The following is a 13,735-nucleotide window of genomic DNA, read 5'->3' as shown; positions in this document are numbered from 1 at the left end:
CACCGCTAACGGCTAACCAACAGGAGAGCTAGTAATGTTAGCAGCACCGCTAACGGCTAACCAACGGAGGTTCACTTCAGTTACATTATGATGCCTTCAGGCTCTGCTCAGTGAACATGAGTACTAGCTGAAGGTACATTATAACCTTATCATGATGTGTTCACATGTCATCTGTAAAATGTAGTTTTGGTGATAAACTTGAATAAATCCAGTAGTTTGAAGGAGATGTTTTCACGTTAATATAAAATAGATATTAGAGATGAATTATGAGCTGTTTAACTTCCTAACACGAGCTCTAAGAACATTATTATACTTAATAATAATAATAATAATGAAGAGATTTATTTATTAGATACCAAAACCAGGTTGAATAAATACCAAAGCAGAAAAAACCTCCTGCGAGTGTTTCATTAGGAGATTCTACAGTAGGGTTTTAGAGTGTTGTATTTTACTGTCTGTTATCTCTAGCTAAACGTTCTTCAGTAAAAGGAAATATCAGAAGTTATAGTTGTAAATTGAACCCCAAAAACCCTCCAGCGGGATGTTTTGTTTAAACAATCACCAAAACTACACCGTTTATCACAACCTGAAGCTGTACAAACCGTCATAATCATCAGTTTTTTCTTTCCGATGTTCCTTGAACGCATCATGTGTGACGAACGTTTCTGTCAAGAAAAAGAAACTAAATCAAAACTTAAAATTGTGATATTTCATCAAAAGCATTTTATTCTCGTCTCTCATTTAAAATCTGGCCCAAATGTTGAATACATAGATTCATTGTTTGACAATTTTTGTAAAATACATCAAAGAAATCCAATTTTATTTTCTTATTTTTTTGTGTTTTATGTCATTCTAACTGTTGTTCTGCACTAAAGACACGTTTGAGTCTCTGCTTCTAGTCATGATGGTTCTGTTTCCACAGAGGTTAAGCTCTTTTATTTTGAAGTGAGAATTAAGACCACAGAGAGTAAAATGTGACGGGAGACCCTGAAAGCGTTTGTGGGGTTGCGAGGGTGAAACCCTGAACATGTAGAGCGGGTGAGTGACAGGCGGAGTGTGACCGGCTGCTCTGGAGCTCTGAGACTCTTTGAAGCCCTCATGAAGGTTCTGCTGGAAGCTGCTTAAAGCTGCTTAAAGCGTACCGCTGAGAGCAGCCGGGTGTGAGGAGGTGTATCCAGATTACTGCTGCAGTTAGTTAAAAAGCACCGCTGTCTGTCTCTCTCTCTGTCTCTCTCTCTCTCCCTCTCCCTCTCTCCCTCTCCCTCTCCCTCTGTCTCTCTCTGTCTCTCTCTCTCCCTCTCTCTCTCTCTGATCAAGATGCAACCGCTCGTCCTCGTCTCTTGACCCTGAGCGACGGGAGTTAATTCGCTCTAATCACCCAGCAGACGGCTGTTTCTCTTTATTTAGATGCAGTCTAATGAGATGCGAATGCTTCGGCTATTTGAATGCTAAAGAGGTCGTTAGCAGATAATAGCTGCGTGTTTAACAACAAGAAGAATAAATGTAAAAGTGTTGTTCCTGGAAATGAAGCGCTGCGTTTCCCTACCTACGACTCTTTAAGTTGTCTTTGTGGGAGTGTTGTGCCCGGAGGTAGAGAGAGAGAGAGAGAGTTCCTCCTCACTGCAGTTCTGCAGAGGCTGATGAAACAAACTGCAACGATGTACCAGAGCAGCGTAAGAATGTAGTCGAGTCTGAAGGAATACAATGAGCCCCAGAACCAGAGAGGAGGAGGACAAAGTGCTGCGCTTGTCTTTTCTCATCCATCAACTCAAACCACAGATTGGTCATGATCAAAGTTAGTTTCTCTTCCTTTAACGAGCGCGTCGTGTGTTCCTGCTGTCCTTATCCCAGGTGACAGGAAGTGAAGTGTGTGTGTGTGTATTTATATATATTGTGTGTAACCAGCGTGACTCTCCTCCCACACAGACAAACATGAGAGCAAGCTGAAGGGTGTGATCTACTTCCAGGCCATAGAGGAGGTCTACTACGATCACCTCCGCAGCGCCACAAAGGTAGAACCTTCTGCTCCACACGTCTCTTTATTTTATCATCTGCTTCTTTTTAAACTTCCTTTCTGCACATTCTCTCTTTTTTTTTTTTGCTTCCTCTTTTTTTTGTGCTTTTGCTTTTTCTTTTGCTCCGGCTGCCGTCACAGAGGGGATTATTCAACCTGAACGTGACCAGTGTATGTATCACGCTCCAGTCCTCCCAGTTAAACCTCTCCTAACCCCCCCCCCCCCCCCCAACAGAAGCCCTGATGCATGGGCATGTCTTGTTTCACTTCCTGTAGTTTAAGATGCTAATCCTGCCTGATCCCTCTCTCCATCCCAGTGTGAACCAGTCCGCTGCTCGTAGCAGAACAAACACTCTGATTACATTAATGTTTGTTTGAATCCAGGTGAGGAGAGAACTTCCTGTGATTCACTCGTGTTCAACCCTCTGAACCCCAAAAGCTCTCCGGCAGGATGGAAAAGCATGTTTCCTTTAAACAATCCCCAAAACTTCACCGTTTATCAGCCAGAAGCCGTAGAAACATCATTGTCGTCAGATTATCATCTTTCCGTCAGTCCTTGAACACATCATGTGTGACGAACGCTTCCGTCAGAAAAAGGAGGAGGAGAGGGGCGAGAGAGGAGAGGAGGGGAGGGAGGAGGGAAGAGAAGGAGAAACGTGTAAATAGCTCAATGATTATAACACATTTTTTCTGACATTTTTTCACACCATCTAATTTCTCACATATTTAGATTCCATTGTTTTCCAATTTTTGTAAAATCAATTATCAAAGAAATCTAATCTTTAAATGCTTTATGGCATCTATAGCTGTATCTGTAAGTCCTCTCTACCTCTAGCTGGTTGTAACTACACTAGTTGTACATGTTCCTGTAGAGGTGCAGGACTTTCATACATCATGAAACTGCGTTGGGGTTCAGAGGTCACGGTTTGTTAAGAGGAGTCTTTATGATCCGTGCTGCTCCGGTTGAGCCTCACACGTCTTGTCATTTGTTTTTTTATCTCCGACATAAAGGTGTGTGTGTGTGTGTGTGTGTGTGTGTGTGTGTGTGTGTGTGTGTGAGAGATGGCCTGTCGCGATGCGCTGCACTCTGACTTACTGGTCAACTGTGGAACTTTGATTCTACTCGTCACTTCCAATGTCACATAGCAGGAAAGAAACAAGGTTAAAAGTCAGATTGAGTTGTGAGGCGGCGCTTCAGAGGAGAAGTGATGCAGACGAGTTTAACGCGCGAGCAGCAAATAAATTGGACCGTCGGTCGGTTTTACCTCCAAACACTCTCGTGGAGAAAACAGACGTTAAAGTTTAGTTTTTCATGACTTGTGAGCAGTTTGATGCTTGTTTCTGACGCACACGTTCATTGACCGTTCCAGTATTTCTATGTTAGATTTCCTAATGCTGACGCTGCAGGTTTTTAGGGCTGAACTGACGGCAGTTTGTGCTGCTCATGTTCATCTTCTATGTTCAGAGGTAAATAATAAAGAGCTGAACGTGTTCTTAGAATCCTGAAAAACGTTTCTCTCCATCAAAGATTTCTGATCTTTTTAAACGAGTTGAGCCTGAAGATTGAAACATAAATGATATTTATTCTCCTTTCTTTGCACGAGAAATATAAAATGCTAAAAAGTACCATTACGTTTCCATCATGCGGTGTAGAGAACATCTTTTATTCAGACGTCCTTTAGCTGAGGATGCATTCATATTATTAATATCATTGATGTCTTTGTTGGGAAGCAGCTGCACTGTTGCAGGTCTAGATTCTAGCGTTTCTCTCTGTTCCCTCCAGAGCCCGAACCCCTCGCTGACCTTCTGCGTGAAGACCCACGACCGGCTCTACTACATGGTGGCCCCCGCCGCGGACGCCATGAGGATCTGGATGGACGTGATCGTCACGGGGGCGGAGGGATACACACAGTTCATGAACTGACGGACGCGTTACGCATCACATCACATCAGAGACGCAGGTGATGAGCAGATTCGTTTTTTTTGGCAGGGACTGTTTCCTGTTTCCTGTTTCCTGTTCCCGGACACACGGCGCCGTGTTTGTTACTTTTCTTTTTTTAAATCTCACTTTGATTTTACTGTGTAGATGTTTTCACCTCCACATTTTCTACGTGATTCAGTTTGGATTGACAAAGGGAGGAGACACACACACACACACACACACACACCTGTATATAAACCAAAATGTATACCTGTCAAAGACTTTTAAAAAGCCTTTCTATATTGCCAAATGGAGATCTGTTTGTTGAACCTTTTGTATTATTTCTTTCCTTACTTTCTTGTTTTTTACTGATAGAGAAAATTGCCAAATGACATAATGCCAATGTTCTGTTTGAGTGTCAGAGGGTTCCACAGTTTAGAGATGTGTTCTAGATGTGTGTTAAGAGAAGCGACAGAAAGCAGCTCACTGTGTCTGTAACAGTGAAACACATCAACGTTCACCTCAGTGCTGCTCTTACACCTTCAACACTGAAACTATTCTCCTGAGCTTCATCCGGGTCACATCACATTCACATCGTTTACCAAAGTACCCACGAGCGCTCAGGACGTCACTCTGCAGACTCACTGTGGTTCCACCAACACGGGGTTCAAATACTCCTCTAAACCCAGAATCATCAGATACTTTTGCATGAAAATATAAATGAACGATCTTAATAGTTTTGTGTCTCCAACATCAGGAATTAATGGAGATGTCGAAGGCTTTATCCCTTGCGTCCCTCTTCCAGTCTTTGTGCTAAGCTAGGCTAAGCTAGCAAAACAACAGGATGATATCAACACTCGGTTCTTGACTCCCAAAATCAAAAGCCCAGTTTATTGGTCTGACCATAGCGTCCACATTCTCAGTCCTTGTGGATATGTTGAACGCGTGTCACCGTGTCTGTATGAAGCTCAAGGTTTCAAACCGCGTATCAACAGGAAGAAAACAAAGCCAAGTAGCCTTTTAGCTAACTTGAAGACGTGACTACAGCCACCGTCACTGCCAGCCTGAAGCAGCCACCACTAGAGGGCGCTGCAGAGACCACACGAGCACAGGATGGACCATTCTGTGCTGTGCCTTCACGTGTTGTCTGTGTGAGTCCAGCGCAGCCTCACTGGAAAGGCTTCAATCCTATCAATGCATTTCACTGAGTTCACCTGAGAACCAGGCGTCCACTGCGGGACGTGATGAGGCGCTGAGCACAGTGGGGATCAGCCTGATCTACCGAGCCGCACTAAAGCTGTGTCAACACAAAATAACCTGATTTTGCTGTAATGTAACGGCAAGAAAGAGATAAAAAGGATGCAGAATTAACATAATACAGATTTGTAGAAAGTCAGAATTTGTTTGGTTAGTTTTGGCTGCAAGGCGACAAACAGCTTTTAAAATGTTCTGAGTGGAGTTCGGATCGATCGGTGCTATGCTACGCTAACATCGTAGCTGCTCCATCGACACTCAGAATAGCGTAAATACGTAAATTCCCGTCTTTCCTGACGGCTTAGATGTAAAAATAAATGGTGATACGACGCTATACTCTTTGGAAATTTGGTATAATATATATAAATATTTGATTGTAGTTTGCCTTATTACTTAAGTCTGTTTACTAAACTGAATTTCATACGTCTCTGAATCCCCACTGTGAGCCGAGGCCTGAGGAGCGAAGCGGAGGACAAACGACGCTGTGATGTTCTGAGCATGTGGAACAGTAATGGTAGTAATAATAATTCATGGTTGTGGTGCCTGAGATAGTGACACGTTTACTTCTTATAACTAGTGAAGAGCCCTTAATATATTCTGTCCCTCGCCTTCACTCCCCGCAGTTAACGTGTTCAAACCAAACGACTCGGCGAGGCTGTTCATCACGCTGCTGATCAGTAGACGTGATCGATGTTAAAGAAAGGAAACTACATATTCTGTAAAGAGGACGATGCCTGAATGAAAAATGAATAATCGTGCTATTGAAATGAAACTGTTGTATTAAAGAGAAGTACAATTTCTACTTATTTTTGTCATTTTAGAAATTTTATTGTCAGTCGTTACATTTGAAAGTGTACGGTAGTGATGTATCGATCTACCTTTGTTTTTAAACTGGTACAGCAGAACACACACACACACACACACACACACACACACACACACACACACACGTGTTTTTATTTCTAGAAAGTAGATCCTGTTTCTCACACACACACTCACACAATACTCGGACCGTACTGTGTTATTGGTTCCCTGTATGAATAATATGGATTTTGTCAAATCTATTAAAAGAAAGCAGAACCGTTACAGAATGTCGTCTTCTTTATGAGGTGAAGGTTCCAGTGTTGAGAGGCAGCAGCTCCTGACATGATGATGCCGACTGATTATTGCTTCTTTACTAACGAGGAAGCTAAAGTAAGAAAAAGTTAAAATGTCCTTAAAAGTGGAATTCAGCCACAAAGAATCACAGCTGGAAAAATAAAACGGTCTAAGAAAAGAAGTTTCTTTCTTCCGAGGGAAAGACGTCCCGGCGGAGATTCATCGTGGAGTTCACAGCTCGTTGACGTTGTCGTCTGGAAGGAAAACACGTTCAGTTATTAACCTTTAAACTACCGACACACTCTCACTCAAAAATACCTGGAAGTGTGTAGACGGGTCTGAACTGTCCTCGTGAGTAGTACCACATAGCGTCATTTGACCTTTGAAAAGACGTTGCACTGGAGAAAAATAAAATGTGACTTACGCTCTGCACAGGGGGATGTGTAGTCAGTGAGCGCCTCGTCACCTGAAAACAAAACCAAACACGTCAGACGGACAGCAGAGGAAACACGATGGATTCACCCAGGACCAACGAACGGCCAAGTCATCGAGTTTAAATATTATAGATCCAACACGGACTGAAAGGTGGGGAGATAGTCGCAGTTTCAACTCCGTCTGCTGTTTCAGCACCACGGACAGCGCCACGGACTCATCAATGCACAGTTAAAGTTTGTTCGGAGCAAACTTTTCACACTTAAATCCAGATTTTCTAGCGTAGAACTCTGGCCTCAGACTATCACCCCAACACCTTCACACTCGGCTGCAGAGTGAGCTGAAGGTCCCGGTAGCATGAAAGCAACAGAACCACATCATCTGCAAAGAAACGCAATTCTGAGGTCCCCAAACCAGAGACTCCTCCACCCCAGCTGTTCCTTGAGATCCAGTCTATGATATTCACAAACGGAATTAGCGACGTCAACACCCTCCGGAGATCGTCACAAGGATCCGATGGTCAATAGCAACGACCCGGTACCCCCCACAGAACTCCACCCAGAGACTTGACGGATGGTGAGATAAAGAGAAGAACACTGAAGCTCTTACTGGTCTGGTAGTAGTCGTAGACTTTGACCACAGCTGGTTTCAGGTTCCTGACGGCAACGTCTTCCTCTAGTGTCACACTGTGGATCTTTGTCTCATCCTTCTTCAGCTGCAACCACAAACAAACCAATCAAATGATCTTTATCCGTCACTATTTACTGACTTACAACAGGAAGTAACGGCTGCACTGATGTTCATGACTTAAGGTGTTTGTGCTTCGTACCCCGTCTAAGTAGATGTTGAGGAATCCTTCCTCCACGTCCACGCGCTTCACCGAGCGGTCGCTCTTCAGCTACAAAACACACAAAGCACGCTGCCTTCAGAAAACAACACATGAAGTAGTATTCAAAGATATCTATCAGTCTGTAGGTATTAAAGTTCTGTTTGTTTCCTGGCTGCTGTGAGAACGGACCAGCTTCAGGGAGCTTTTATCCAGAATGTATCCAGACAGCAGTTTGATGTTGATGATGACCATGTTGGTTTCCTCCCTCCTGCCCTGGTACCTGCACGCACACACACACACACACTGCGTGAATATATCACAATATTGAATATATATATATATATTATATATATTGCTGTTCTTGTTGCCAGCACAGAATGTTCGGATGTTTGTCTCTTCTCAAGTATCTGAAACGGCTTCATTGAGATTCGGGTTTAGTTTTAATTTAAATTCATCATTTATAAAACTGTGTCAAGACGTTTGTAACAATGAGTTGTAGTTGGTGCAACAATAACTCAAAGCCGTTCTTTAATCCCAACATCATAATTGAAACACGATGTTCTTCTGTTATATTAGAACACGGTTCCTCATCCAGTAGAATCCTCGCTGAAGTCCAGAATGTTAACAAAGAAATACTGTAAATCATAGTTCAACCTAGAGCTGCGATGAAGTCAACTAAAGCTTCTCAATGAAAATATTTAAAGTCAACAATGAAACATGATCCAGGAATAAAATAAAGCACACGTCGGCTACGGAAGCCCTGAGGGGAAAATGTAAAAACCAGTTCTAGTTGTCCATTTTTAAATCTTTTCTTTTGATGTTGGTTACTTTTTATTGTGTTTTTATCCATCAAAATAGGTGAAGACTTATTTTTATATCTCCATGCGCTCTAAACACCAGTTCTATAGTTATATATTTATATATTGTAAGTTATGTAAATCAAAACTCACCTGGAACAAAACATGACAAAAACAGGAAAATTAACAACAATTCTTTCTCACTTGCCTCTCAGAGCCACACACACACACACACACACACACACACACACTCACACACACCTGACGTGCACAAAGAGGATGAGCTGAGGCCGGCTGACGTTGCATTTGGCCATAATGTCCGTAGAGACGTTGAAGGCGGAGAAGTCTGGAGGAGGAGGAACGTTGTAATGCATCGAGATCTATGGACGGACGTCAAACATTCATTCATAACGGATCAACAGATATCAGCAGCTGTTAATATTAGTTTGAATAAAGGCTAAAAATAAAAACGATACTATAACGAAATAGTGCCGGAAGAATGAAAGAGTTCTCGTCCACGGCAGGTAACGGGGGTGACGTCATACGTAAGTGATGTCGTACTTTAGTGACGTCATACGTTAGTGATGTCATACGGAGTTTGATCACAAGAACAGGATCATCACAGAGACGGTCGCTGAGATCACTGATTAGATGAGAATGTCTTTTAAGAATTCTAGAACTTCTTGTGTTGCTGCTCAAGAAAGACTTTGTTTACATACGAGAATAATAAAGAAATGTTGATTCTTTTCTTTTTCTCACACAATAATCAGAAGGAAGCGATCAGTTGGGCTCTCGTTCACAGCACCTTGAACCTCTCCCTCAGCCTTCATGTCCGAGCGTACCTGAGCCAGCACACAGCTCTGTCCCCGGGCTCGGACGGCGTACTCTCCGGGGACCTCGCTCAGCGTCTCCTCCTGGTACAGCAGCCGGTTGCTCTGATCCACCGTGAACTCTTTGTCCAGGCCTCCCGACGACGTCACCGTCACCGTGGTGCTGCCCTCTGCACTGTAGGTGGCGGCGCCGTACTTCGCCAGAGCCTGGAGGGCCACCACGGTGTCCTGAGGAGCAGAGAGGTGGTTTATGGGATGCCTTTAACCCCCCCCACACACTGTTTGAGATTTAACCCTGTGTGTGATCCGTCCCACCTGTGTGGAAGAGAAGCCCCCGTACGGGTTCTGCTGCTGGGCGAGCCAGCGGACGATGCCGGAGGAGTAATCCAACCCGAAGTCTGGCAGAACCGGACCGGAGAGCAGCGCCAGCAGCACGTAGGACATCATCTCCACCTCCAAAGAGTCCAGGCCTTTCCCAGAAGCCCCGGCTCTGTTCCAATGACGAGTGCCACCTGCCGGTTACAAGGTTAGAGACGACTCACTCTGTGCACTGAAGATCTACAGTGTGTCACAGCGGTTGCTTTTATATTTGACTTTACATTTCATCATGGAAGCTATGAACCTCATACAAACCTTTTTAAGACAACAAGGTCAAAGATACCATTTAAGTATGAAACAGGGAACCGTGCGTCTCTCCTCGGCACATCGAGAGTCCTTCACTTTGTGAGTGTGCTGCTCACGTTCAACATTAATAAAGTATAATTAGCAGGTCCCTGTGCAGCAGAGCGCGTCTCTTCACTTCCTCGGAGTTAACGAGCGACGGGCTGATATCAAGAACGCTGCGAGCAGCACTACTGAGCACTAGCCTCATAAACATACTACTATTACAACAAAGAAAGCACAGGCAAGACAATATCAGAAAATTAAAAAAATGCATTGGTGAAATCTTTCAGCTAGAGACCCATTGTGTCGTCTCATTAACGTTAATGCTGTGTTGGTTCTGTTGGTCCCTGTGGACTAAAGCGGTCGTGTTTCTGAGCACCAGACTCCCTGTAGATCAGAACACCTCATGTTACTGCCGCTCCGTCCTGGTTCTCTCATCTCTTCCCTTCAATCTTCTCGCTGATGGTTTCCTTTACTTATTTCGGTCTTATAGTGGCATCTCTATTAAATTGAGATCATAAACAAATAAACATTTTTAAGTGCTTTCATCCCTTACTGACACTTCAACTGCTTTCACTCACGACATGAAATGTAAGGTCTGAAAGCAGTTGAACTGTCAGTCGAAGAAGATCTTTTAAATGACACTTCAACTGCTTACAGTGCGCACACACACTTCAGCGTCTTCACTTCAACTCAAAGTTCAGCTACTTGTAACACTTGTATGTCAGTTGAAGATAAATATGAATGTAGTTGAAATGTCAACTCTGTTCAATGCTTTACTCTTTAACCCTCAAGTCTACAAAAACGTAAACGGCCACCGTTCATACACGACTCACTTCAACTGCTTTCAGCACTTCAACGAACATCTTTCAGTCCTCCGACTAAAACGTTCTGCACAATTTATCGCCTACTTTTCAAATCCTTTTAGTGCTTGGACTTCCACATCTTAAATTGACACTTCAACTTTATTCAATGCTTGCCTTTGAACTGAAACGTCTACCTCTGTCTGCACTTCCATTTTTAAATCAATTCAACTTCTCATTTTTTCAAATATTTTAGTTTCGACTGCAATTTGTTTTCGCAACTAAACAGAAAATGTTGCAGTTTTTTAGTTTCATGTTCGTGCTGAAGCTGCCAAAGAAGTGTTTGAACAGACCAGACGTGCAGACGTTGCCGATAGTTTAATCGTCTCACCCTGGGTGTTGGACTTCTGATGCAGGTACGTGATGAGTTTGCTCTTCATCTCCACGTCTCCGGCCAGAGCGAAGGTGTAGGACAGCAGGGCGGTGGTGTACAGGTTGTCCAGCTGGCCGGCCGCCGCTTCCTTGAGACAGTTCAGGCAGTTCTGCACCACGGCGTCCTGTCAATGTGGAGAAATCTTCATAAGTGAAACCGTTAATGAACCAATTGTTTCTCTGCAGGCTTACAAAAAATTAGAGTTGTATGAAAAGCAACTTTTATTTGGCAAACTCTTTAAAGCTGAAGAGACAGTAAGGAGCACACGCTGAAGTCAAGACGACAACCGATCACATCTGCTCAATGGTGATCTGAGCGAATGGAATTCTGAGTCTGACTTCCTGTCTAGAGTTAGAATCACCGCCTCCGCCAACCATCATGTTGCCGTTTACATCCATGTCTGTCCAGCATGTCAGCACCTCATCATTTTATCCTGTTAGACAATTATTGAGTTATGCCAAAAATGTGTTTTGTAAGGTCACAGTGACTTCTAAAGGGAAGCATTCGTATCATTTTATCCTCGAGTGCAGGAGGACGTCTGTCTCAAGGCGTTCCTGAGAGACTGGACGGAAGTACAACCCGAAAACATGATAATGAATAAATAAAAATGATGCATTCATGCACTAAAAGACCGTCTTTTATTTAATATAATAAAAGGAGTCAGACTGACCGTTGCGTTGCCGTTGAGCTCCAGCAGAGCGGCGGTGATGTAGGCCGTCAGCGACACGTCGTCACTCACTCCTCCCTGTTACAAACACAAAGACACACTCACAGCTCCACTGAAACAAAAAAGAACTACAAATAATGACAGTTGTAGTTATTATCATCTCCCCCAGGAGATTATGTGTTGCACATGTGTGCTCATCTCCGTCCGTCTGTCCGCAGCTAATCTCGCATACTGCCGGACCCGACAGCCTTATATTTGTTGTGCTCATGTATTACTTTATGCTTGAAGAACCTCTTATGGTTTTTAATTATTCACACGTTTTTGTTTGTTTGTAAGTATACGTTTCATTTAGCAAAAATAAAATACCGTACAGAGCGGCGACTACAACGTCTTCTTATGTCGGTAGGAAGAGAGGGCTAGTTAGCCGTTAGCAGCCGGCGGGCAGCGCAGTCCCGCATTGTTGTTTAGCTAACGGGGCTAACGGCTAACCGAACACAAACACAGCAGGACTGTTTCTGTTCAACAGTCAACGTTAAAAATACGCTTCAATGAGGGCACCGTTCTAGTTGCTTTTGTCATGTTGTATACATATTTTGGGCTGTTTTTAAACACTTTTGATCTCATCCAATGATCTTGTGTTTGTTCTCACATAAAGCTACAATATGCGTCTACAGAGCTCAACTACATCTGTAACAATGTTAATACGCGATCATATTTTACTGTTGTCACACGTTAAACTGTCCTCATCAGGAGGAACAGAGTGCTCAAAGTTAAATGTAATATTTCACACATTTGTAAAGTATTTTCTGGGCATTAAATCCTTTATTAGTCAGACAAGACGCCATTAAATGACGGGAGGGAGACGCACATTTCACTTGGTGACAATTGATTCAGTTACTGCTGATTGGAAGCGTCGCTGTTTTATTGCACGTGAACTCCTATCAGCCATTAAACTGGTTGATTGAATTCAACTGAACAGTTCGTCTCTTCTTTCCTTCCCCGAGGAAATAAGCACAGGAATGAAACGCTCACCCTCTCTACTGAAGACACGCCGAGTCTGAGCCGAGCGGATAAAACACGGATCTGAACTCTTATCTGGTTCTTTGAGACGTTATCTCCTCATTAGAGGAGCAACGGATCAATAAACTCACGGATCAGAGTCACAGATCGGATCAGCACAAAAGAGAAGAGGGAGCAAATAACTTTCAGAGATCCACGATCACGCTTTTTTTGCCGCTGATACTAATTATTGATCCATATTAACAGAGACGGATCCCTTTGTGGTTTGATTATAGCAGCACGTCTACAAGGATCCATTGTCACAAAAAACATTTCAACCATCTCTGAAGTCAGTGAACCATCAAAACTATTCTAAATGTTATCATTTTACTTTGTTATAGTCATTTAGTGCTTTTTTTCTTCATAAAAATACAATTTAAATGATAAGGAAATAAAAGATTGTATTTTTAAGGACTGTGAACGGGTCATAACTCATCTCTAATATTTATGTTGTTGTGAAAGCATCTTCAAACATCTGTATTCATGCAACACTACATTTTACAGATTACTTGTGAACACATCGGAATAAAGTGAAAGTAATTTGCTCACGGTGTTGCTGAGATATCTCGATCACCAGAAATATAAATACAGAATAATCACCGATGCGTTTATAACACAACACGACATTTTACATAAAAGCATTCCATTTAGGCCCCGCCCACACCGAGACGCCAGAAAAACGTCCTAAAAAAAAAACGTCTCTCTTGCGCTAAGTTTTTCTAGAAGTACATAAAAGTTGAAATAGTACAGACCGGAGTCGCACCGTCGTTTTTAATTACGATGAACTTAAATTTTTTCGACTGATCTAACAGCTCGATGTCTGCATCGAATCCCTTTTTCCCCGTTAATTACGTTCAATCGCCCGGTTGAGCAATATTCATGTTTATCACCAAAACTACATTTTACAGATGACATGTGAACACATCATGATAACG

The 13,735-nt window shown here is 42.9% G+C and overlaps 2 protein-coding genes across 2 annotated transcripts in view; one reads left to right on the top strand and one right to left on the bottom strand.

Moving 5' to 3' along the window:
- Positions 1 to 6,275, top strand: part of LOC116400929 (pleckstrin homology-like domain family B member 1) — a 29,221-nt gene extending 22,946 nt beyond the window's left edge. The window contains exons 11-12 of the mRNA XM_031879043.1: positions 1,911 to 2,012; positions 3,798 to 6,275. Of these exons, the coding sequence (XP_031734903.1) occupies positions 1,911 to 2,012; positions 3,798 to 3,938 (243 nt within the window). The 3' untranslated portion in view covers positions 3,939 to 6,275. The remainder of the gene's footprint in view (positions 1 to 1,910; positions 2,013 to 3,797) is intronic.
- On the bottom strand, positions 5,993 to 11,819 carry LOC116400924 (alpha-2-macroglobulin-like protein 1; the record flags this gene model as incomplete). The annotated part of the gene is made up of 10 exons (XM_031879036.1): positions 5,993 to 6,541; positions 6,712 to 6,753; positions 7,329 to 7,434; positions 7,549 to 7,617; positions 7,738 to 7,828; positions 8,607 to 8,725; positions 9,188 to 9,403; positions 9,491 to 9,687; positions 11,033 to 11,198; positions 11,745 to 11,819. Coding segments are annotated over 10 exons (1,104 nt in total), but the record flags the coding sequence as incomplete, so codon positions are not given.
- Between the last annotated feature and the right edge of the window lie 1,916 nt (positions 11,820 to 13,735).

Source organism: Anarrhichthys ocellatus, unplaced genomic scaffold (genome assembly GCF_004355925.1).
Source record: "Anarrhichthys ocellatus isolate YVR2014 unplaced genomic scaffold, GSC_Weel_1.0 scaffold219, whole genome shotgun sequence".
Taxonomy (NCBI): Eukaryota; Metazoa; Chordata; class Actinopteri; order Perciformes; family Anarhichadidae; genus Anarrhichthys; species Anarrhichthys ocellatus.
Note: the sequence above shows the minus strand (reverse complement) of the source record. Positions and strands in the feature narration are given on the sequence as shown.